General features: G+C 38.8%; 1 protein-coding gene across 27 annotated transcripts in view; it reads left to right on the plus strand.

The window, feature by feature from the left end:
- The window catches only part of PTPRM (protein tyrosine phosphatase receptor type M), a 413,795-nt gene that overhangs the window by 156,076 nt on the left and 231,129 nt on the right, over positions 1 to 26,590 (plus strand). For all 27 annotated transcript variants that reach the window (XM_083746769.1, XM_083746763.1, XM_083746742.1 and 24 more), the window contains exons 4-6: positions 7,689 to 7,767; positions 11,283 to 11,398; positions 25,396 to 25,570. In XM_083746769.1, coding sequence (XP_083602895.1) covers positions 7,689 to 7,767; positions 11,283 to 11,398; positions 25,396 to 25,570 — 370 coding nt within the window. The remainder of the gene's footprint in view (positions 1 to 7,688; positions 7,768 to 11,282; positions 11,399 to 25,395; positions 25,571 to 26,590) is intronic.

Genomic DNA, 26,590 nt, shown 5'->3' on the forward strand with positions numbered 1-26,590 from the left:
TAATTGCTCCATCCTGAAGAATGCTTATTAGTTAGAGCTCCATCACTAAACTAAACTAAGTTGTCCATAAGTAGCTGGTGTGTGTATAATGGTAGGGGGGCTATTTTAGACTCATCTGGGTCTGTAGCATGCACATTTTAAGGCTTTTTATTGCTAGACTCACCTTGTCTATAATTATATCTTGTTCCATATAATTTCTATCCTCTCCATGGTTTTTTTTTTTTAAAGTATCTGGGAGGGTTGCTTCTGTAGAGTAAGATACTTGTCACTTGCTGCCACCTTCACTGCAGAATAGTTGTTACCATGTCAAAGAATTATTTTATGGTGTAGAACAAGTTTGCAGTTAAAAAATAACCTTCCAGTAGGATGACTTATACAGCTCCACAGGTTGTTGGTACCCCTACTGTGTTCAGTCTGCTCAGTATTTTGTATTCTTAGCTCCATATACCCACGTGCAAGCAGTAAACTACATGCCTTCTTTTCTTAAATCATTGCTTCCACGTTTACATGGAGCAAAAACAGGCTGCTGAAAAGCAAACACATAAATAAACCCTCTCATTTATAATCTGAAAATTCAAGCCCAAAATGAAATAAAAGGAGGCTTTTCATGTGCTGTGCCTGTTTGTTTCAGATTGCTGTTTTACAGTGTTTAAGTACTAATGAATGGTGGTCACAAATCCATTTTGTATTTCAGTGTAGTTGAATTAAAAGGGGACTATAGCAGATCTGCTGTTCATTTTGATCTGATTCATTTTAGTTTAGTAGATTCCATGTAGTGCAATCCCAAGCATGTGTACAGGACTTGCAAATAAGTCCCATTGAGCTTAGTGTAACTTACTCCCAGGAAGTGTGCTGAGAATTGCAGTCAGAGTCTCATTTAGTGCTAGACAGCTTTAACCTTTCCAAGCCCGACAGCTTTTTCTGTAAATGAGGTACTTAGGGACCTAGATCCTCCACAGGTTTTCATATCTAAGCTCATCTCTTCATTAGCTGCATAAATGTACCATGTATTCGCCTAGTTTCATATTAGCAAAATGTTGTGCAAACCTTAGCCTATCTACCATGTTCCTTTACATGCTGTAGCAGGGCATTAAAACACAACTAAAATGCCACAACTGACACACCAAACATTTATTTTTGTAACCTCCGGATTACGGTGCTTTCATTTTTTATGTTCCCTGGGCATAGCGTATACTGCCTGGAATGGAGAAAAGGCTAAGAGGGAGCTATAACTGGTTCATGACTTCAGAATAGCAGCGGCCCCTTATATATGTGTACATGGCCAACAGTAAACAGACCCTTTACTCAAGCCATATCAATGAGATTCAGTCACCGCTGCTAAAAATACTAACAGATTCTGAGAACGAAAATAGAGCACAATATTGGTTCCAACTGGGAACTGATTTACTGTGAGGCAGTAGAAGCCCTTGTGAAATAAATGGGCTCAGGATCGTGGGCCTTGAAAAATAACCCCGTACAAACAACTTCATTACTGTATGAGCCCAATTTTCAATCTTGCTCACTTTAAATCATTTTCATGTAGGTGCTCTCGTTGACATTAACCTCATAAATTCTTCTTTATGAGCCTAAGTGTGAATTTGAAAGTGGCATGCATGCAAAAATGTAGTCACATGGAAGTGCTACATGGAGACAAGGGGACGCAAGAAAAACGATCCAGAACGGCAGTGAACTTTTTTTTGTTTGATGGGATTATTTTCTTTTTCTGTTCACATAATTGCATTAAATAACCACATTGGTATCAGTAAATTCTTTTCTCTTTTTAAAATAAGTTTTGTGAATTAGAGTTTATGATTAGGTATAATTCACCTTTGGACTGCAGGAATTGTAATTGCTTAGCAAAAACAAAGGCAGGAGTTTACTAAGTGAGGTCATGTATTGAAAGTAAATCTATTTATTCCCTTTGTTCTATGGAGCTGACAAGTTATCTCTGCCAGCACATTTTCAGCAGTAAGCATTTAGGGTGGCAAGCCAGCCCCCCTTCTTTGTTCTCATAGAGAAGGGGGAAGTGGCAGGAATGAAAAGCTAATTTTGCTCTTCACTGAAGCAGGGAGGATCAGGGACAGTGCAATGTTAAACTGCTTCCCTATTTCCTGTTTGGCAGGCATCTGAGGGATAGTCTGATGTAAAACATCTCTCAGGCAGACATCCAACACAGCTTTCCATGAGCAAATGAAATTTGTGTTTTTAACCAGTTGTTTTCTGACTGATAAGGCAGCAAAACAATTTCCAAGAAATCAAACAACTAACGTGTTTGCTACAGCTTTATTTTATTTTGACTAATGCGCTTCATATGTTGCATTCAAGATGTTGTGTCAACTGTGATGAAATGCAAAGTTGACAGCTTGGAGTTAACTTTTTTTTTAACCTGGCAGCTAAACACGAAAAAAATGCTAGACAGTATTTTTTCACAAATCATCACACATTTATAGGATTTGTTACCTTTCTTTTCTCTTAAATAAAGTATCCATACACATGCACACACACACACACACACACACACACACACACACACACACAGAAATCTTGTATATAAAGGACCTGATTTTAGTGTAGCACCATTAAAAATATGGAAGAAATGTTCAGTCACACAATCCAGCAACGACCAATTGATGTGCGTCCATCGCCACAAACCGCAAGTGGCCAGAAGATGGGGCAGGGTAGACCTTTGTGTGTGGGGCACACACAAAATGGTTGTTGCCTGCATATCCATTTATATCAGAGCCTGTGTAGTATGGAGTGTAAACCCTTAGACTTAGCAGATATAGATTCAAAGTTCTGCCAACCAGGCTAAAGATATGATATGTCCTCTAGCATGCATAACTATTTCTTTTGGCCCACTGCTTCTGGTGAAAAGGGTTTCATCGACCTTTGAAGGACTACAAAAACCTGATGACTGTGAGAAGTGTGTACACAACATAGACCTTTACTCATCTATTACACTGACTTCAGCTCTCTGAAGAAGATACTGTTTCCTGCTATGTGCCCACATGAAGTTATGTTTCCATCACTATTAAGCATGTTCCCTTTTCTTTTCTAAGCAGAGTGTTGCAAGCCATGTATAGGATCAGTTATACTTAAATAACTCTTGGCCCTTTTATTAATAATGGTCTGGATTCAAGTAACCCATTCCACCAGCAGAAGCCAGTACAAGGACTCCCTTTATTGCAGCAGTCTTCCCCTGGGAGAAGTTCCAGAACAGTGTGCGCAGGGAGGAGAAATACGCTGAATTTCACAAAATGGAAAATTATTTGGGAGGGGTTTTGTTCTTAATTTTTTATGCATTCTGTGTTCTTGTGAATCTTGTGAGTGAAGAGCAGTATACAAATTTAACAAATAATAATAAATACTAATAATAATAATCTGCAAAACATGACAGTTTCTGCAGTTATATTTAAGGGCTGTTGTTTTTTAAATGACACAAAATTGGTTCGTGTAGCTTATGTAAGACAGAAACAGGATTAAAGATGATCTTAACAGAGGTGAATGTAAAGTTCTGCATTTGGGTTGGAAGTATAAGATGCATAAATGCAGTAGCAGGTGACACCTGTACAGTACATATATGACAGCAGTACATATATGTAGCAGATCACAAGCTAAAAAATGAGCCAGCTGTATAATGTGGTGGTTCTCACGTTGGGGCATTCCTTTATCTATCTTTGTCATTAGAAGGCCAAGTGACCTCCTTGGCTAGGAGTATCTTCTACTAGCTTCAGCTGGTATGCCAGAAGTGATCATTCCTTGCCATCCTCTCTTATTGCACCATTGTGGCAGGCCCACACCACTGGCCCATGGCCTGCCACTGGTCTAATTAATACCAGAGATCCTTAAACTCCTGCCGATCATTGCTTCGTCTAGCTGGTGAAGTACAGGCCAGTAAACCTATGTTGTGTAAAGGTCTGCCCCTTCTGCTGCCTTCCTGGTCCAGCTTCTAATTCTCCTGATTTCAGATCTCTGCCCAGATTCTCATTCCCTTTACAGAGTTTGGCCGGGAGGTCTGCATCTCTGCCGTCCAACTTTACTAGACCTGCCCATGCCAGTAGCTGCACATCTCTTTGCACATGCTTCTTCCAGGCACTGGAGACTTCCAATCCACCACACCTGCTGCCTCTCCTTTCTTTTGCTCTCTGCCTGATGGTGAGCCTTAGGACCCACTTCTGCTGCCCTGAATGTGGTTCTTTTATACTTATGTGGGTCACCTCGCTTAATGTTGTCCCTTTAACACGGACATTTGCAAACTTTTCATGTTGGTGACACACTTTTTAGACATGCATCATTTCTCAACACAGTAATTCAGTTTTACTAGCAAAGCAGAGGTTAAACTAACCCCTTTCCAGCCCCGGGAGGAGTGCGGGGAGCATTCGCATGACACACTTAAACACTGCAGCTGACACATTAATATGTTGCAACACATGGTTTGGAAAGCTCTGCTTTAACACTTGGCTTCCCAGCAGTCTCTCTTCCTTCCTGGGCTGATCAACAGTTTCTGTGCTGCTGTTGCTGCTCCCTCTTCACACATGATAAAAACAAGTTTCATGAGCTATGTTATTTCCTGCAGAATAGCAAATGAACTAGTGTCCTTAATCTGGATATTTAGTACAATAGTAAAGTAGTACAATATACAATGGTACAGTATTTTTATCTCACAGTTATTATAGAGTTAAATGAAATAATAGATGTGAAGGCATTTATAGTCTTTATTTACTTCGTTTAAAACTTGAGTGTTTTCTTTTCTTTCTTGCTTTAAAAAAGGAAACTTGTTTGTTATTAGTAGCTTATATACTTCAGCAGTGATAATAGGATACCCAAATGCATGCATGCATAATAAAATTTCCCTCTCTTTCCAGACACACTGACCACCCAAATATAAAACCCCATAGTGAGTCCATAATCAAAAGCAATAATTGTGTTTCAGTTTCAGAGAAGAAAGCAGATTTAACTTATCAGACTTCAACATGCATCGTCTATGCTTATGAAAGCTTTCATATTTATGTCGCTGAAACATACTTTTCTGCCTAACCAATTTTGGATTATTTAAAGCTAGGCCTGCCAAAATTTGGAATGGTTTACTTTGATCCTTAGTTCTTAATTCAGCTGACAAGAATAGTCCATTTATTTTTGTGGCCTATTTATAAGCATCGAAAGAACTAGGAGCAATGGATATCAAGATTGGCTGGGACAAAACAGCTTAATACTTCCATCTTGTCCTAAATGCAAGATTGCTATTAAGTTCCTTTTTTCTTTTTTAAAAAATTCTGTTACCTGTTTAAACAGCAACAAAGTATTTATTTATTTACTGCTTAATTCCTAAATGGGCTTCTCTAAGTAGATTACAAAGTTTTTAAAAAGTTGCATAAACATTAAAATATAGGCATCCAGATTTTTTTTTAAAAAAAATGCAATAAACAAACCCATAAAACAATGTAGCAGTTTTACCATAGTTGGCAAAATCAATAAAATACAAAGGAATCTTTCTCATAGAAGATACAACACAGTTGGTTTAAAAACAAATCATGAGGAAGTGTTCAATGACATAGAACAGGGCCTTGGGTTGGGGAGTTCCCTGCTACTATCCTGGATAAGAAGAATCTCAACAATTAAAACTAGGAATATTTTACTTCCACTGCTTTTGATGGGTCTACTCCAAATAGGACTTAGCTACAACCTAGTACTGTGTTTATTTTACCCTTAGACCAAACTGTGTGTTGTGACACGTTATTGTGCCGGCTGTGTGTAGATCTGTCATGCGAATGCTCCCTGCACTCCTCCCGGGGCTGGAAAGGGGTTAGTTTAACCTCCAGTTTGCTAGTAAAACTTAATTACAGTGGTACCTCAGGTTAAGAACTTAATTCCTTCCAGAGGTCCATACTTAACCTGAAACTGTTCTTAACCTTAAGCACCACTTTAGCTAATGGGGCCTCCTGCTGCTGCCGCGCCGCCGGAGCCCGATTTCTGTTCTCACCCTGAAGCAAAGTTCTTAACCTGAAGCACTATTTCTGGGTTAGCGGAGTGTGTAACCTGAAGCGTATGTAACCCGAGGTACCACTGTACTGTGTTGCGAAATGATGCATGTCTAAAAAATGTGTCACCAACATGAAAAGTTTGGAAAGCTCTGCCTTTGACCCTAAAACTTGCCTCTAGGTTAGCTTAAGAACTACGTGTTAGAGACAGATATAGAAATACTAGTCACTTTACTAACAGCTTCAATGTACCATCTGGAATAATTATCATTATCCATCCAGTGTCAGACATACATTTTTGGGACCCTGAAGCTTGAATTGTTATGCGGGCCCCTTCACAACCAGCAACATGGTCTGGGTAACCACTGTTATATTCATCAATGGGGTTGCTCCATGACATATCACCAAACCTTTACAACATCTTTGCTACTGACTCTCAAACTTTGGAATTGTAGAAATATATTCAACAACAAAAAATCACTTTGAGTTGTATGATTCAGATTGGGTCTACTGCACCCCCAAAATGTTAAGCAATGTGGACTAAAGTTGCTTCTGGGGCCCCTCCAGCATCAGGGGCCCTGAACGTAAGCTTTATTATTTTATAAGATCCGCCTCTGTATCCATCATGTTTTGGAATGAAAGCAGAAAACAAATGAAGGACATTATCTCTCGATATCCAGAACATGGGAAGCCCCCTTCTGAATTTATTTATTTTTAATTTAGAATGTTTAATTGGCTGTATTGTTTGTATTATGATTTGGTATGATTGGAATTGATTTGTCATTAATTGGAAGGTTTTTAATTGAAAAAGAATACAAATTACTTTTTTTAAAAAAAGAGAAAGCTATAATGACAATATGCAGCTATATAGTACATTTGCATTATTGTAATTTTTTGGGAAAGTTTGTTGTTTATTATGTTGCACAGGCTATCATGCAATTGGTTTTGTACTGAACATTTACTTAACAACAGTAATATAAACTTTTCTCCCTAGGCCCTGAAAATATGGGTTTGCAGTTTGTGGTTTATCTGCAGAGAGCATAATCACAAACCTGGGTTTGGACGTCATGCTAGGTCAAACCACGCAGCAGCATGCAAAAAAGACTGGGGGAGGGGAGCAAAACTGCTGCAAGCTCTTTTCTGAGACCTCACATGGTCATGCAGTCCTGCTAAGCCATAGTTTGGCTTTGCATGAGAGGCAAGCCAGGCCACTGTATTTATCTAGGAAGAAATAATTAAATCATACAACTGTAAGCCCTCCAGATCTGGCTGGGTCCAAATATGAATGCAGAAAATAAAAAAATGCTAGAAAAACATAGAATTTTTCTGGCATTTAGTGCATTATATTTAACCCTGAAGCATTGCCTATGCATAACTTTTAAAAAGCACCGTTCTTATTTTGGTCGAGTTGGTACATTTGCTATTTGCATTTTATTGACCTATTTTCTTAAAGCTGAAATAGTGAGCTCTTGTACTGAATTGTATATTGATAGAGTTAATGTATGAGTAAATCAGCTGCAAATAGCCATTGAGTTAGTCGTAAATGGTTCACTTGATTCACCATTGAATCTGGTATTTTAAGCCTTTTGCAAATTCTTAGCACTGGTTTTTAAAAATAAAATAGTTGTGTTGCTTTAATAGAAAATATTCATGTTCCTGCAATGTTACATCCACTGACAAAACTGATAACGCAACCTTTTCATATTACAGGTTTTTTTTGAAGTCGTAACTTCAGGGCACCAAGGATATCTAGCCATTGATGATGTGAAGGTTTTAGGACATCCATGCAGTAAGTGACTGAGCATTATAATTTGAAATTATTATGAGATACTGTTGAAAGGTGTGCATCACTGCTGTTCCCAAAGTGTGCTCCTTGATAAAGGTCCTTTCCAGCTCTGGAGAAGCTCAGAAATCTTGAGACTAAAGCCCTAATCGGCCATTGGAAGAAGCCATTATTTGCTGTGTGTGACAGTTACCCCACACTCTCTAAAGCAGGCACCCCTAAACTCAGCCCTCCAGTTGTTTTGGGACTGCAACTCCCATCATCCTTAGCTAACAGGACCAGTGGTCGTGGATGATGGGAATTGTAGTCCCCAAACAGCTGGAGGGCCGAGTTGGGGGATGCCTGCTCTAGAGACTCGAAGCAGTTATCGAGGATAAAAAAAGAAAAATTAAATACAGCCCTCAGAACGTTTCATAAAATTTGGAGGAGTGTAGATTTCATAGTGGGACCACATTCTGATCACCAGCTCAGTTTGGCAGCTGTAAATCAGGAGGAGGAGGAGGAGGTGCTGAAGAAGAAGAAGAAGAAGAAGAAGGAGAAGGAGAAGAGGAGGAGGAGTTTGGATTTGATAACCTGCTTTATCACTACCTGAAGGAGTCTCAAAGCGGTTAACATTCTCCTTTCCCTTCCTCCCCCACAACAATCACTCTGTGAGGTGAGTGGGGCCGAGAGACTTCAAAGAAGTGTGACTGGCCCAAGGTCACCCAGCAGCTGCATGTGGAGGAGCGGAGACGCGAACCCGGTTCACCAGATTACAAGTCTACTGTACTGCTCTTAACCACTACACCACAGGCTAAAAGACTGGCTACTTCTTGAAGACACTGATGTGTTGGACTTGGAAGGTTTTAACAATGCTTTTGGCTGGCATGCATATTTATGGTATGACAAAGTTAAGATCAATAAGGCCTTTAAGAACCATATTGTCAGGAAAGCAGTATTCCATGTCTGGACAAAATACAAAGACTTACTGGAAAATAAAACTCTGAGGTGGCTGTCCCCTCTGGAAGCCAAGCCCCGAAAAAGACCCAATATGGAGGCCAATTGGCCAAAATATTGGGAAATATTAGAAAAAGACGGTGACAATTGGAAATTGCAGAGTTTGGAGAAAATGGAGGGTAAAGTGCGAGACTGGTTACATTACGCCCAGATTAAAGAAGTTTTTAAAAATGACAAAAAACTAGGGTTCCAGGTGGAGAAATCGAAGTTAGAGACAGAATTGTTAGAACCAAAGACTAAGGTACTATCAAGAATGTATAACTTGCTGTTAAAATGGAACACACAAGACGAAATGGTTAAATCTGCTATGATAAAGTGGGCACAGGATATTGGGCATAACATCATGTTTGAGGACTGGGAAAGGTTGTGGACCACTGGGCTGAACTTCACTGCATGTAATGCTTTGAAGGAAAATGTAATGAAAATGATATATAGATGGTACATGACCCCAGTTAAACTTGCCAAAATATACCATTCGTCTGATAATAAATGTTGGAAATGTAAGGAAAATGAAGGAACATTCTTTCACCTCTGGTGGACCTGCCCTAAAGTGAAGGCCTTCTGGGAAATGATATATAATGAGTTGAAAAAGGTATTTAAGTATACCTTCACTAAGAAACCAGAGGCCTTCCTCCTGGGTATTGTCGGCCAGAAGGTGTTAAAGAAGGACCGAACATTTTTTATGTACGCAACAACAGCAGCAAGGATACTCATTGCCAAGAACTGGAAGACTCAAGATCTACCCACACTGGAAGAATGGCAGATGCAGCTGATAGACTATATGCAACTGGCAGAGATGACCGGCAGAATCCGTGACCTGGGAGAAGAAAGGATTGAAGAAGACTGGAAGAAATTTAAAATTTATTTACAAAAATACTGTAATTTGATTGAATGTTAAGAAGGATGCTTGATCATAAATAAGTGGCCACCACTAAACTAGATTGGAATTTGATGATAAGTGAGATTAAGGAAAAGACAAACCCTTTGGGAGAACTATTAGATTATATTTAAACGAGTGGATATAAGATTGCAAACAAGATGATAATTTGCTTGAAAAAACTTCTTAACACTGTAAGTGGGAGCAGGAGACGTGAGGAAGTCTAAACAAGTTATGAAATTCTGTTATGATATAAGCAATGTTGTTTGTTACTTATGCTTTTCTTTTATAAAAATCTTAATAAATATTTATATATATATATAAAAAAAACACTACACCACAGGAGAGCTCATTCTTGAATGTGGATCTCCAAATTCCTCAATTGTCTATAGCTGGAGCAGCACCCTGTCCTTGCTACACAGGAAGCATGCAATGTATAGCATTGTGTGTCAGTTGCAATCCCATTGTAAAACATTTGTATGAAATACCAGTATTAGCTACCTGATACAGTTTTCCTAATTAAAGTTAAACAGATCTTTTTTCTTTTGTCACACCATGGTTGATGATAATCTCTAGCATTTCCTTTTCTTTGGTGCCTTTACTCTTGTTGCCATTGTTTCAAGATTTGTAGCATTTTAATATGCTACTGAACGACATTTTGTGGAACGACTGGATTGTATCAAACTCTGCCGTTCCACTTGTGCAACAGACTTCGACTGGTACAATGGAAGATCTGCTTCTCCCCCCTTTCACATCCTCAACATTTGCTCCAGAGGGTTGTGAGATGTGGAAGTGGGGTGGTGAGGTGGAAGGAGGAAGGGGAAGTTGCGTTGCATAAGTGGAACCACACTTACGCCAGTGTTAGGTGCAGCCCACTGCCATTTAATTAAATGTAAAGCAAAAATACAAGTAAAAGTAAATGGAAAAGTTAGTTACTGATAGATTATCACACGTGATCGTGACCATGCACATACGTGTTAGGCAAAAGGTTGATGTCCACAGTCTAATGTAGAGCTAAATGAATTTAAGCATTTAAGCCAATGTACACCTTAGTCTTTGGTAGATTGTGCCATGTATAACAGAAGCTAGAGCTATGAGGAAGTCCAGAATAAGTTTGGACCTGGTGTGCCTTTATACAACCTTAATTTCTGATGACTTGCTTTACATCAGCTTCTTGCATATAGGATTGCTCCCTAAAACAGTATATCATGCAATTGCTCTAAAACACATTTCCTATATACCTATAAAACACCTGGCTTAAAAATAGTTTTCTTGACAACTTTGTACAGTTCTTGTCTAGTAGCTAGTATAAATATCTGCTGTGGTTTTGTTCAAAATATCAATTAAATTTCAGTCTAACCTTTATAAACATCGAAACGTTTTATCAAAGGCTTAGTAACCTAATATAATTTCCTCAGTAGGAACAATAAGCTAGCACCTTTATATTTTGTCATATCCTGGATTCTTGTAAGAAAGTAATATTAGAAATGTAAAACAGCCTTATTATATTAGGCACAATTAGATTCAGATATTTTAGTACACATTTTGGGACTCTTAAGGAAGTATTTAAAATGGCTGTCAAACAGATGAATTAATTAGAAAAATACAATGCTAATAGCATTTTCCCTCCTCTCTTTATTCTCAACAGCCAGCACACCCCATTTCCTGCGTGTCCAGAGTGTGGAAGTCAATGCTGGCCAGTTTGCTACTTTCCAATGCACTGCCAATGGCAAGACCATTCCAGGAAATAGGCTTTGGCTACAGGTGAGCATTTCCCTCTTTTGTTTTCTGCAGTACAATGGCATGTGTAACATACATCATATTTAAGATACGTTCAAAACAACACGTTTAAAATACACTGATGCTGGCATCGAAAGAAAGACCATATACACTTGGGAGAGAGCTTCATGGGTAGTGAGAATGGCTGCAGTGTTAAGAAGTGAAACCTACGCTCTAAATGTGGTTCTCTTGCTCGTGTGCATGCCTATGAATAAAAAGAACAGAAAAAACTATTATTGTTAATAACGAACCTTGAATGTTCGCTTGCAGCATTGCTAATGGATCTTTTCAACATGTTATGTTTGGGGCTGCCTTTGAAAAGTGTTTGGAAGTTTCAGCTGGTCTGGAATGCTGACTGGGGCCAGTCACAGGGAACATGTTCTTCCCTTGATCCAGCAACTGCACTAGTTACCCGTCCCTTTCCAGGCACAATTCAAGGTGCGGACTGTGACCTATAAAGCCCTATATGGCTTGAGCCCAGGCTGCTTGCAGCGCAGTATCTTCCTATATGAACATGCCCAGGTACAATGATGCTCAGGTGAGCTCCTTCCCTCTGCCCCATCGATATCAGAAACACAGTTGAGGGTGTCCACAGTTGAGGCTTTTCTGCGGCAGGCCGGCCTTTGGAAACAAAGGTGCAGGCAATGCAGAGCATGGGATGCTGCCAATGAAAACGGTAATTTAATTGCTAGTTCTAAATGTGTTTTGGTGTATTTCAACTATTATTTGAACCATATCTTTTTATTACTTTGGGGCTTACTGTGTGAGTAAGAGATGTGAGCAGCAAACACTCCCACCCAATGCCCTTACCAGGTTGCAGACACATTGCTCATCTGGAGGTTGGAGAATACTGACAGTGTTGAGCTTAGATGGCCACAGATCAGAGCTGTCATTTGTCTCATTTGTCACAGTGCAAATGCACGGTGGGCTTGGATGGTGCAGCCCCATTGTATTGTGGTGTGTGTGTGTGTGTGTGTGTGTGTGTGTGTGTGTGTGTGTGACTGAGGAACAAAAAGTGGAAGCACAAGGCTAGAAGGAAGTTGTAAAGAGAATATCACATTGTAATGTATACTCTTGTCCATTGGTATTAATACTATATTGTACTCCCCTTCCCCAAATTACTGGAGAAGTCCGTATGTCAGTGAAATGCTTAAAAAGCAATGTGGAAATTCACTGTTAGTGGAGGAAAGTTCTCCTAGCAAATTACCTTTCCTCACTTTGTTGTGAAACATATGTTGTTTTTGGTGTTTGGAATAATTTGTCCCTGCCTCTTTTCACTTGCATTTGGAAAAATGCATCTGTTCCTTACGGCTGTAGTGCAGTTCATCCACAATAAAGCATAGCATAGTATTTATTCCCTGACTCTCTAAAGCATAGATGGGGAACCTGTGGTATCTGTGCCTGTACAAATCTCATCATCCCTGACCATCGGCCATGGAAACCAACAACATGTGGAGGACCACAGGTTTCCCATCTCTCCTACTCAGAGATTTTAAAGTAATTTACCATGATTGAGGTCTGCCATAATGGATAATAATCTGACTTTGCCTCCATCCAGAAACATAACATTAACTCATAGGAAATGCCTAAAGAGGAGACCAGCTTATTTAATTTTAGAAATTCATAGTGCTTAGATCACTCAATGGTTGGGAAAGGAAAAGGGGGGGGGACCCAAACCAAGAATAGCTACATGGTAAGTCATCCTAAGTAATGACTTTAATCTGCTCCTGTACCTTTTCAGATGAACAATGAATCATGAGATTTGATTATAGCACATCAGGTAATGTGAAGACAAATTGTCACTAACTGCATCCATTTAACCTTAGGTTAAAGTCAAATGAAGGAAATCATGAGCATAATGCAGCTGAATGCAATATCTGTTCTTTTTCTCTTATTGTCACCATCGTTTAAGTTTAAAAGGTCATTGGCTAGATAGTATGCACCAGGAATGAAACATTCTCATTAGCAGAAGCTTCAGTGTAGGTATAATACAAAAATAAATTCAGTGATACCCCAGAAGTGATGTTTACAATTAACAGATGCTGCCCATCTGTTTTTGTTTATTGCATTTGTGGGCAGCATAGGTTGTATCCATTTCAGTATTAAGTTTAAATTGGAAAACTAAACAAATATGATTCTAATGCAGGCTGCCTTAGAATTTATATATCCTGTAATATAGTTCACACACATTAATGAGAGAGAGAGAGCGTTTAGCAAATCACCCAAGTACAATCACCATTTTTTTAAAATGTAAGAACTGCCACTACAGTGGCATCTAACAATATCATCACGTTATGCAAGGATTTCTGCCTGCTCTCTGTGCAAACTATTCCAAAATGTTGGGAGAAAACCCAGAAATGATTTGTGCAGGAAGAGAAAGTCCCGTTGTTCAGGCAGAAGACTTTGCACTAGTAGGAGTTTTTCACTGGATACAACCTGCTGGGCTTTACTGGATGTTTCATGGGGAACCTTATAATAGAGTGCTGAAACAATTCAGTTGTACTGCCCCAAAGATGTAGACCCATAACACTTTCCCTCTCATATTTATTTTTCTGCTGGTTTTCAATCCCCGTACACTGTGTTTGCCGATTTCCAGTGCTTCATATAAGCTAGAGTTCAGTTATGATAGTATTATGGATCATGTGAAATGATACTAAAGAAGATTGCCTCAGAGAATGTGTCAAATTATTTATGCTATATGACCATAGACTGCTCAGTCCCAAGATTGAGGAGCATAACTGGGCAAAAGCTTCAACTTAAGCATTTATTCTTTCTTCCTTGGTTTCTTATTTATTTATTTATTTATTTATTTATTTAGAATTTAGAAAATGGTCAGTCCGGTTTAATAGTAATCCCTCGTGTTATCTCGGGATTTGGTTCCAAGAGTTACGTGTTTATGCAAAAATTGTGTATAGTCAAACGCTTGGAGCTGTCCCATAGCTGGTGAGTGAGGGGGAGACAGAGAGCAGCCCCAGCACTCCCAGAGTTGGTGTGCGTTGAGGAGGCCTTGTCCATAAAGTCAGGCCAGGAGTTTAAAAGCTCTTTTTGCCTTTTGTCCACTTAAGTTAAGTGGTGCAGAGAGAATTTTTAAGCTCTGGGCCTTGCTTCCTAGACAAGGCCAGCTTACCATACCACCTCTGGAAAGCAAGGGATGTTTGTGTGAGATCTCATGAGAGCACCCTAAAGCCTCCCAGAACCGCCACGATGAGCAGAGTATTGCCCAGCAAGGAAGGTGGAGAGCCTCAAAGCTCTTTTCACACTGGTTAACCCCAAGTGTACCCAGCACAAAAAGAGTTTCTAAGCTCTCTGCCTTGTTTACGACTTGACCTGCACAATTTCAACCAGCCCACCTTCAACTGCCTGTGGTTGAAATCATAAAAGTCAAATGCATGTAAGATGAGAGAAATTCAAAAACAAACAAACCTGACTTTGTTCCTTTTTCAGTGTGCAATCCTATTGGCTGTAAGGCCTGGAAGACCTGCTCCCTGCCTTGCAGGCCTTTTCCCATCTGACCTGGGAGGGTGGGGCCATTACTGTATTGACTCCAGCTACAAAAGCCGAGGCTGCTGTATACAGAATTTTGGGCTGGGGTAATGTTCAGAGGTTTTTGTTGGGAAGGGATTGCTGTTACTCTTGTTGCTAGTGTGTGTGTGTGTGTGTGTGTGTGTGTGATTTTTAAAATATGTTGTAAGTCACCTTGACCATGGTTTGAACTTTGAAAACCCGGCATACAAATAAAATGGATGATTGATTGAAGTCAGGCATAGGCAAACTCGGTCCTCCAGATGTTTTGGGACTACAGCGCCCATCATCCCTAGCTAATAGGACCAGTGGTCGGGAATGATGGGAATTGTAGTCTCAAAACATCTGGAGGCCGAGTTTACCTATGCCTGATTGAAGTGATTGAAGATCCTCTGGGCATCTTAAGATACAGCAGATCTCTGTCTGAACTGGGAGATTTCCAGCTCACCCAGACTCAGTCAATGTTTAGTCCCCAACTCTTGTCTCAGCCAATGTGCTCATCATGGCTCAACTGGGGCTCACTTAGCTGAGCAGAAACTGACTGAGCCAAGTCCAGCATAAGTACTTCAAAATGGATCATTCCAGGAGTGGAACCAGAGAGGGGAGACTTTGGCTAGATACTGAGTCAATTCAGCTCAGTTCAGTCATGTGACCTGGCACCCAAGCATCAACACTATTTAAAAGGCTTGTTTTCCCTATGCCAGGCTTAGGCAGAGTATGATCAGCAATTGCTGAATGGGTTTTGGATCTGGAGTAACTTTATGCTGGTTTACTTACACAGCCTTCCTTTACCACTAGCATTTTGTGTATAGGATTGCTTTCTTAACCAAGCAATCCTTGTACAAGGAGGACTTTTTGTTCATTAGATCTGATAATGAAGGGAACAATTAATTGGTACTGTGTGCACTTTTACTTCATGGATTTACATACTAAAGAGTTCAACACTCCAATATTGCTAGGTAGGTGAGTTTTATTATTATTATTACAATACTATTTAAAGTTAGTGTTGCCACTTTTACTACCTCTGCTGATAAAAGTTACTGAACCATCTTTCCATGGCTTGTCAGCCTGTCTGAGCTTTTATTTCTTGCTACCACTTTGAAACTCTCTAGTGGCCTAGTGGCTTTACTGTTTATTTCATATTGCAGCCTCCACTTGCTTTAATACACTGCTGTTTATTTAGTGTACGTGACCATGAGAAGTGAAAAGGCTCCACTTAGTAAAGAAATGAAGAACAAAATCAGTTATAAAAGAATGTGGCGATCAGTGAACACCATTAATCTGGCATCATATTCATGCTTAAAAATTTACACAGATAAAAGAAGGCTGTCAAAAATACAAAAGTGTTTCGTTACTGCAGAGGTTGCATAACATTAGGCAAGATCAATGATTAAAAGAATGACATGGACTCCATATCTGAGGGAAATAAGTGTTTTAATAGTTTTGCATTTTCATGCATTTCACATTCATAATAATAACTCTGACAATTTCCCCAAGTATTTAAAGGGTTTATATCATTATAGCACATTTTACTTCTGTCTTTTAATCTTTCACTGAAGTAAATCGTTTATCTTGCATTATATTAACATGTAAATGAGATATCCAGACCAATAGCAAACTCCGTCTACCATGTGGACAACTGTGAATGTTATTTGGAGAATTGGACTTCCTAGCTTTAAGATTCTATCAATGTGTAAATCCTGAATCTAGGTTTTCCAACACTCCCAATATGTTGGAGCCCAAAGTGAGAAGAGGCTGTTTTACTGAGAATGTATGAAATATTACAAGCAGAAGATTAGCTGGAAAGCAGTTCCAAAACCTAATACAGCCCAGTTATCAGAAGAAACTTCACACCTCAGCTTGATTAAGCCAACCCTCAGAGAAATTGAAATACAAGCAACCAAATTTCACACAAATATCCTTAAAACTTGGGAAAGCACCCTATCAATTATTTAATTGATTGATAAAATGAAAGTCTGCACTGCCCCCTTTTAGAAGTTAATGGATTAATAATAATATGATAGTCAACTGCAGCCTTATACCCAGTTTCCTGGGATCAAGGCCCAACTGAACTTAATGGGGCTTACGTTTGAGTAGTTATGTACAGTATAGAATTGTGCTGTAAGTTAGTGAAGCTACACTTTAGATAGACCCCAAAGAACTACATGTCAGTCAGTGGGTGATATTCCCATGATTCCCATGACATCCATCAACAGAGCAGAAGAGAGAGGCAATTTTTGGAAATTCACTCCCCCTGCACTCCCACAAAATCTCCCTAGAGCGTAACCTAATCCTACAGAGCAGATTTTGGGGGTTGCAGAGGAGAGATTGTGTCACCTTCTTTATTTCTTATCCATATTTCTCTTATTTAGCCTCCTTTTAAACTATCTACTTGTCCTTTAATGCATCAATTATTTCCCATCCTCTCTTTATCTCCTTTTCAGTAATTTTTACCATGTTGGTAATTTTATGCAAACTTATTCAACCCTCATTCATGGTTTTGACTTTGAGTATATAGGTGCTGTTGGAGTCAACAGACAGTGTTGGTCAAGGGCATATCTTCCCATCAAATGAGATACAATTTAGAAATGTATGTGTGCGTCACAAGTTATAAAATGCCATATAAGATATTACAGTTAAAACCTATGGAGACTAAAAGACAGTGATGCAATTTCTAGTTCTGTTGAAATGAAGTTTTGAGTTGCTTTTAAAAATAAAACTTTACCAAAGTGAAGCAGAACTACCACATCAAGGAAGAACTACATAGATGGTAAAAGTTTTCCAATGCCTTCTGTTCTTTTTATTCTTCTTTTGCCAGGAATATTATTTTACTTTTTGTCAGTAGGAATTGTTGGAGACTCAAGGGGACCGTGTTTCAATTGTTCTGTAGAATACTTCAAATTATTCTCTAATGAACAAAGTATTTCATGGAAAAGGCATTTCTCTCTTAACTTTCCAAGTGACCCCCCCCCCTTTGGAGCTGTATTACAGCATTTTCTGAAAAGGTGCTTATCCTTTTCTTGCCACTTTAATGGACAGGCAAAATAAAATAGTTTTTGGAATCAAAATTGAGAAAATCTTCCAATACATCTGTTGTTTATCTGCTGTTAAAGGTTCATTGGCTAAACCAAACCTCTTTTGTGGATAAACAGATTTAAAAGCAGAATATTTTGTCAGTATCCAAAATATTTAACAAAACAAGCTGTGTTTTGTGATAAAAGGAACAGGTTGTTGTTATCAAATCATTCAGAAAAGCAGGTGCATCATAGTTCAAAAGATGATGCTCCATAATGAGTAGTCATTTTGGGTATTCCTACACCATTTTTTCCTGATTAAGGGCAGTGTCCAACAAAGTACTTCTGTTAGTGCAGGGATTTTCATTTGCACAACATAATTTCCCCTTCCTCTTCATGAATGCCACTGTTCACCTCAAATCTGCTCTGGGGGGTTGGAGGGCAATCCAGAACTGATAAAGAGAGATGAAGTTATATTGCGCCATAGTTTTAAAAAATGGGTACATGAACTATCAGCTCTGTAGCTATTCTGATTTTTTAAGCCCAATATGTACACATATGTTTTGAATTCGATGGGCGAGATCTTTAGCTGTGATTTCTGCATTGCAGGGGGTCAAACTAGATTACTCTTTCGGTCCCTTCTGAGTCTCCGATTTCCCAAACATACAGAATGTACATTACATGGGAAGGACACAGAGAGCTACATAAGTACTATATCATTAATGTGGTAATATCACACTTTTGTGTAAGTTTTGTTCAAAGGGTTGGATGCAACTGTGCCCAAGTTGTATACCTGCCGAAATCTTCGAAGTGGGTGGAATTGAATTTACACAACATCTTCACAAGCTCATTGAAAATATCTCGGAAAGAGAAGAAATCCCAGCAGACTTTAGGGATGCCAAAATTATCAATCTCTTTAAAAAAGGTGACAGAACTTATTATGGAAACTATCGAGGCATCTCTCTATTAGCTGCGACCGGCAAAATTCCTGCAAGGATCAGGCTTAGCAAACAGTCTCGTAACAATATCTGAGGTGACCGTTCCTGAATCCCAAAATGGTTTTCAGCCTTCTAGGGGGACAGTGGACATGATTTTCACCACTCGACAGCTTCAAGAAAAATGCAGAGAGCAAAACCAACCCCTGTATATGGAGTTTATTGACCTGACTAAGGCTTTCAACTCTGTAAATCGTAATGCCCTGTGTACTGTCCTTCTGAAAATTGGCTACCCAGATAACATCATTCGGTTCCTCCATGATAATATGACAGCAGCAATCGCAGATAACAATGGCTCTCAAAGTGAACCATTCACAGTGAGATCAGGCGTTAAACAGGGTTGTAGTATTGCCCCAACTCTATTCATTATTTTCATTGCCATGATCCTACACTTTGTTGAAGGGAAACTCCCCACCGGAGTAGAAATCATATATCGAACAGATGGAAAGCTCTTCAATCTGAGCAGGATGAAAACAAAGAGTAAGGTTACTGTAACTTCCATCATAGAGCTTCAGTATGCTGATGACAACGTACTGTGCGCACGCTCAGAGCATGACCTCCAAACAATCCTAAATATCTTTGCAGAAGCTTATGAAAAGCTTGGCCTATCACTCAACATCCAAAAAACCAAAGTGCTGTACCAACAACTAGAAAATAACCCCTCTGCAGCACTACAAATCCAACTCATTGGTGTAACATTGGAAAATGTCTATCACTTCTACTGCCTAGGCAGTTATCTTTCCACAAGGGCCAACGTTGATGCCGAAATCTAGCATCGCCTAAGCTCTGCGAATGCCGCTTTCTCCCAATTGAAGTGCAGACATTCACAGGGAAACCAAAATGCTTGTTTACAAAGCTATTGTACTACCAACTATACTATATGCTTGTGAAACATGGACCGCTTATAAACGCCATCTCTAACTCCTCAAAAGATTCCATCAACGATGTCTCTGAAAAATTTTACACATCACTTGGGAAGACAGGCGAACTAATATCAGTGTACTGGAAGAAGCAAAGATCACCAGTGCTGAAGCTATGATTCTTCAACATCAACTTTTTTGGACTGGTCATGTTGTGCGGATGCCTGATGGCCGTCTTCCAAAGCAACGACTCTATTCCGAACTTAAAAATGGAAAGCGTAATGCTGGTGGTCAACAAAAGAGGATTAAAGACTGTCTGTAGGCAAATCTAAAAAAAAGTTGTATAAACACTGACAACTGGGAAACACTGGCCTGTGAGCACTCCAGTTGGAGAACAGCCTTTGCCAAAGGTGCCATAGGCTTTGAAGACACTCAAACTCAGGATGCAAGGGGAAAATGTGCTAAGAGGAAGGCACGCTTGGCAAATCCACACCGTAATCAACTCCCACCCGGAAACCAATGTCCCCACTGTGGAAGGACATGTGGATCCAGAATTGGCCTCCGCAGTCACACTTACGGACTCATTTTTAAAACCGTGTTTATGGAAGAAATCTTACTTGGCTGCGAGTGATTGCCAAAGAGAAGAGCTCAAGTTGTATTTATTGACTGCAAATTAAAGCGCCCACATTCAGTGTAATCTGTTTCTTAAATGGGTATTGAAATTGCATCGGATTAAACACATGTCTGATCTAAGAAATAAGCAGTGTAGATATTACACGCTGTGCAGTTTTATATCCTGTATCCCAAATAACCTACATAAACCTGCACTGCGCTGCACAGCTAGTAACTTGGTGAAGTTGTTCTTGGTGGGCAGGATGTAATCTGCAGACTGTGTTGCCTACATGTGCAGTTAGTTTTCAGATATTTCATGAAGCAGCACAATGACTATTGAAATAAAGAAAATGGTAAGAAAGTGTTTAAGTATAATAAAATCATTAGTCCAACCTTTTATTTTCAAAGGCGGTCAAAGAATTAATAAAACAGTTATGCAACAACTTATCTTAGAACTGGAGAAGAATCCCTTGTCACAAATTAGGCTTAAAATAGAAGAAATTGAGAACTGCAGCTAATGCGGAATGCAATCAACATCCCATTTAAATCAGTGGGAAAACTCCCATTGGATTTAATAGCTTTGAATTGCACTCTTACGCTAATTGGATAAGCAGCTAGAAAAAATATGTAATAAATCAGTAACTAGGATTCACTACAATAGGGATATTTCCAAAAGTACTTAATTTGGTGTAATTTATGATCTAATAATCCACAATGACGACAGCTGCAAGCTGCAGTTATGCAGATTAAGGGCAGAAATGCAAAATAGGTTTAAGAGAGTCACTCTGCCTATTTTCACCAAACACAGAGAACTGGAAAGAAGCCTGAATAACAACATTCTACAAATGCTTCTGAGTATGTCCATTCATAACAAACTAGTATTGTTTTGATATTGCACCATTGAACTAAAATTATTCTAGTTGGGACAAAGTAACTTTAGAAATAATTTTTTACAAAGGTAGTCTTTTTGGTTAGTGGAAATGCTAATATATGTGTATATAATAAGCACACACACACACACTATATTCTCAAATCTAAGGGAGAGAATTGTCTTGGTTATAAAAAGTAACTCTGGGAAGTAATCATAAAAATCGAATCATGAATTCTGTAAAGCAATTAGGTGAGGATATTAATACCACTGGATATACTATTGTTGATTTAGAGTGCGTGAATTTCAAACAAAGTTACTGCTTGCAGTTCTTGAATAATTAGTGATCTCTATGGTATGGATGCAATACCCTTACTAGTAATATTATAAATGTTTGCTCAGATGACCAACTCAAGCTCTTTAGAGGCCAAACCCGCAACACTACAACAATCTGGTGCAGGTTGTTCTGAGTTCACCACCAGCCTGCCATTGCTAGCTACTCATTTGCCAAACAAATTTAGAAAGGCCAGGAAGGGCTGCCTGGTGGTGACGCTTCATTTTCAAGGCCAGGTTGCTCCTGAATAAGTGGCAAGAGCTGTAGATACATGCAAACTGTACTTCCTTGCAGCCCAATTAATTGAACCAAAATGCTTTGAAATTACAGTAGTGTTCCATTCTTAGCTGGAAAATATATTCCTTAGTAGGCTTAGATGCATCCAGGTAATATGGAAATGGTCCACAAGACTTATACCATTGCTTGCCAGATAGTCCTCACAGCTGTTGATTCTTATCTACACACACCCTTATTCAGGAAGGAGAACCACGGAGTGCTAGTGGGGAGCTCATCCAGGTGTACCAGCATTCCAGATTTTCTCAAAGAACTTTCAGTAAAAAGCTCAGAAGATAATGAGCAGATCAAGAGGAAAGCTAAGTAGAGTTCACTCATCACTAATCTAAACGTACTGGAGCTGTTTAAATCACACCAGGGAATAAAACAAATGCTCCAAGGATACTGTTTAATATATATTGATAAAAAGGAAATATTATTTTCCCTTCAGTGAGTTTGAGATAACCTTCAGCTGTGGGTGATTACTTTTTTGGTGGCCACCTTTCCTAATCTATGGTACCAACATGATTTATCAGGCACAGTAAATCACATGCACTGACTTTTCTTCTTTCATGCTTCTGTGAGCACTAAAATTATTACTAGTGTTTCTCCATTTAAGTTAGCATATTACAGGAGCATATCAGTTAAAACTGTGGTGTAAAGAGTTCTCGCTACCCCTGTTCTCTTCACACTCCAGCAGCTGTCACAATTGCATTCAAGGCCAGGGTGCATATGGTTGAGGTGCTAGCTGCAGTTACTGAGAAGTAAACTGAAAATCATGTTAAGAAAATCCTTTTTGCAGGACTGTAGATATCAGCCGTGCATTCTCAGGTGTTTGTGGAAATGCATACATGAGAATGCATCTTGTATGTTATAAATATAGAAGCAACTATATATTTCTATAATATATGTGTGCATTCTCAAATATACAAACAAGATGCACAGCATCCTAAAATAACAGGAATTCGAAGTAATGTTAAACTCTGGAAAACTCTTTAAGTAAAGGCATTGAAAGTACACGTATAATGCAGTTTCTTACAATAGAATATAAAGTGTAGTACTATCGTTGTGTGTGTTGCACACGCGTGCACACATTGAATTCCACACAATAGAATTGTGGTCTCCGAATCGTTTTTTTCATGACTGTAGGTTCATGCTTTACAAAAAGAAATGGATGCAAATTTCAAAACTTGGCTTTGTAGTTTGCCCACCACACATCACAGTACAATATCTTTTTGATTGATTGATTGATTGATTGATTGATTGATTGATGATGTTGTTGTTGTTGAAAGTTGTCTTGTGCAAGCACATTCTAAGCATGCATCCCATTTTTTTTAGAAATTATTCCTTTTCTGGTTGCCAGTGATAACCATCCAATGCTACCCCATTTATTGTGAAAAGGGACACGTAAGCTGAATTTATATGCTCTGCAGTGCATGTTGCTTTAATGGTGTGTGTGTGTGTGTGTGTGTGTGTGTGTGTGTGTGTTGCAGACCTTGGACTTCCTATGGTGTGGCTTTTTGTTACAATCAGATCCGCAGGCATTTCCACTTCTAAAGGTACATATTAAAGTATTCACAGTGACCCTTTCAAAATCACTTCCATTCACTGATCAACAAGTTGAATGATAATTTGCTATATATAAAACGCACAAAATGTTATTTTTTAAAATCCACATTGAAGTCATGCCAATTTCACTGCATCCATTTTGCCTGAGCAAAATGGAACCTGAGTTCCATTCAGCGGCTGCATATGTGTCTTTAACATAGCTAATGAAGATGAGTCTTCAAAGTCTCTGTCATCCATGATCTTCTGCTATGAAATATGAAGTCCATTGTGTTCTAAATATGAGTGGACTGTGAATATGTGATCATTGTTCTGTTTTTCTTCCTCCTTTTTCTAAATATTCTTTCTGTTTTACTGTTGACCACTCAAGTAAAGTAGGTTCTCTGGATTTTAGAAATGCTGGTCTGACTGGAGCAAACATATCAGAAACACTTGTTTGTTGGTGGTCGGTTCTGTCGGATAGCACTGCTGGTGCTGTCTTGTAGAAATATGAATATATTAGTTCACATAAATGTTGGGACATTGTGCTCTTTGGATCGTGGTCATATGCTGCAGTTGTCAGGATTCATCTATGTAACTTGGTTGTACAAAAATGTTTTTTCTTCCTCAGACTGTAGGGTTTATAGCTTATGGCCTCAACCAGGAGAGCATTCCACAGGTGTTGTGGGGGGGGGTAGGGCTATAACTGAAAATATCCTCTCCAGTGTTGCCACCCTCCCAACCTCTCCTAGCTTTGTAAGGTTGCATAGGTTGAAAGCAGAAATTGCAACTAGAAATGTATAGGCATCGAGTGCCATTGTGCTAATACTGGTGGGGAAAAAGTAAAAACACACATAAACATATAACAAACTATTCAGCTCTGATAGCTCCCAGGTAATCATTGGCATGATTGCAACCTTTTTAGTCTTGAACTTTGCAAACTATGTCTTTTAAAGTTATTTTACTCCTGTTTATTCCAACCGTTTCTTAAATAAGGGCATGCCATAAAACCGCTTGTAAAAGTTAAATGACTTCATTATTGCTGTACTTATTAAAGAAATTAAAATCTGTTATTTACTGTTTAATATCCAGATACTTTGGCATAATGCTCTGTTTAACCTTGACTTTTGCCTCATGAATTATGTACAAGAGTCAGTTTAATGTTGACATTATTTGGAGCTTTCGAAAAACCTATAAATAGCATTTTAAGGTTACTTTCAACAAGTTGACATCTGAACACGGTAATTAACAAACTGAGTTCAGTCATTTCCTTAATAGGTTCTATGTTTTGCTTTCTGGCATAGGAATCAGGGCTTGCTCTTTCCACTTCATAAAGGCAGGCAGGTTAGATTTCATGCAAAGTTTTTGTAATTTCATTTGTGTTTGAGGACAAAAGTAGAAATACTGAAAAGCATTTAAAGTCACATAATTCCAAATATATTGAAGCCAAGAGTATACTTACACTATGGGAAGGATTTATAGACATTCATATTTGATTGGGGTACACCTGGCAAGCCACACCTAGATTTTGAAACTGTGCATGGTTCATGCTGCTACCACCAAATAGGTCCATTCGGTGCTATTTTTTATTTTAAAAAGAGGTTCTGGAGCTCACAATGAATGCTTCCTATGCTCTCTTATAATGGCAATGGTGCCCACCTGAGACATGCCGAAACTGTGTTTTGTCGAGTTCTGGCTGGGGAAAAAGCCCTGGTTCCATTATATGGTTTGTGTGTTTTGAAAGAATGCATGAAATGTTCACATCAGGAGTTGCATTCTGATCTTCAAACAAGTTTGGGTTGGTCTGTTTCTCAAGGTGTGGGCCAAATGAATTCCTCCTCCATCCCTACTGCCAAATGAGTTTCACTGGGGTAGAAAAGTATTGGAGAAATTAAATCTCTTTACAATAGGTTTTTTTCCCCCTCATCAAAAGTAAACTTTTAATTTGTTTTTCACTAGGGATTGCTTGTACGGGATGCACCTCTGAAGGATATGAAAGTTTTTAATGATCGGCGATTCGTAGCTTCGTTCAGTGTGGTAAATGCTACCAAACGAGATGCAGGCAATTACCGCTGCATGATTCGCACAGAAGGAGGAGTTGGAGTATCAAATTATGCAGAACTGATCGTTAAAGGTATTTCAGAATGGATGCGTGCATGAGAAGAGTACTATCTTAAGTTATAACAGAGCTCCTGTAAATAACATGTACTGCTCCTATAATAATGAAGAGGTGTAGTCAGTGTCACATTCTTCTTTTAAATGGAGGCTAGAGAAACTCAGATATATCCCCTTACACAGTCCTTCCTAGGACAATCTCCAGAGTCTGTTGATCATTTTATTGGAAGGCTCTAATTTTTTAAATTACTAAGCAAGTTGCAAAATGTCTAAACATTGCAACTTCCCTTAGACACTTTATGATTGCCTTTTCTTTTTAACCTCCTCTTTTAACAATCTTATGTATTTTACATTTTGCAACTTTTTATTTGTGGCCAATGGACCATAAAATTATATTCAACTAACAATGATTTTGTTCCTTAATCTCAACAAGAAGTGAGCCCCTCTGTTCCACTAAAAATACAGAACAAGTCTCACATATTATATTAATCATTATATGCATTATTATATACATAATGCTGTATGCCTATTAGATGCATATATAGTCTAGGTTTCCTAAAGAGAGCAGTACATAAACAAATACATATAACTGTGCACATGACTGTATAAAATATACTTGATATACTTGCAAAATTATGCTGCAAAATGAGGTCTGACCTTTCTTTTTTACATGTATTGGGGGTGTATAGTTAGTATAATTCCACACTATTTTTTGTTGTTCTGATGCATGATATCAGTCAGAAGCTTCTCTTTCTTAAATCCCCACCTCCACTTTTATTTTTATTTAAAGAAGGCATTCCTTGAGGTATTTTGGTCAAGAGCTCTTAAAAGGATTTCTAGGCCAAAACCAGCACTTCGAATTGGGCCTGGAAAGTAATTGGCAGCCAGTGCAGTCAGGCCAAGACTGGTGCAATATTCTCAAACCTTCTTACTCCAGTGAGCAACCTACCCACTGAATTCTGCACCAGCTGAAGTTTCCGAACTATCTTCAGAGACAGCCCCATGTATAATGCGTTACATTATTCTAACCAGATTACCA

Source organism: Podarcis gaigeae (assembly GCF_964106915.1).
Source record: "Podarcis gaigeae genome assembly, chromosome: 7".
Taxonomy (NCBI): domain Eukaryota; kingdom Metazoa; phylum Chordata; class Lepidosauria; order Squamata; family Lacertidae; genus Podarcis; species Podarcis gaigeae.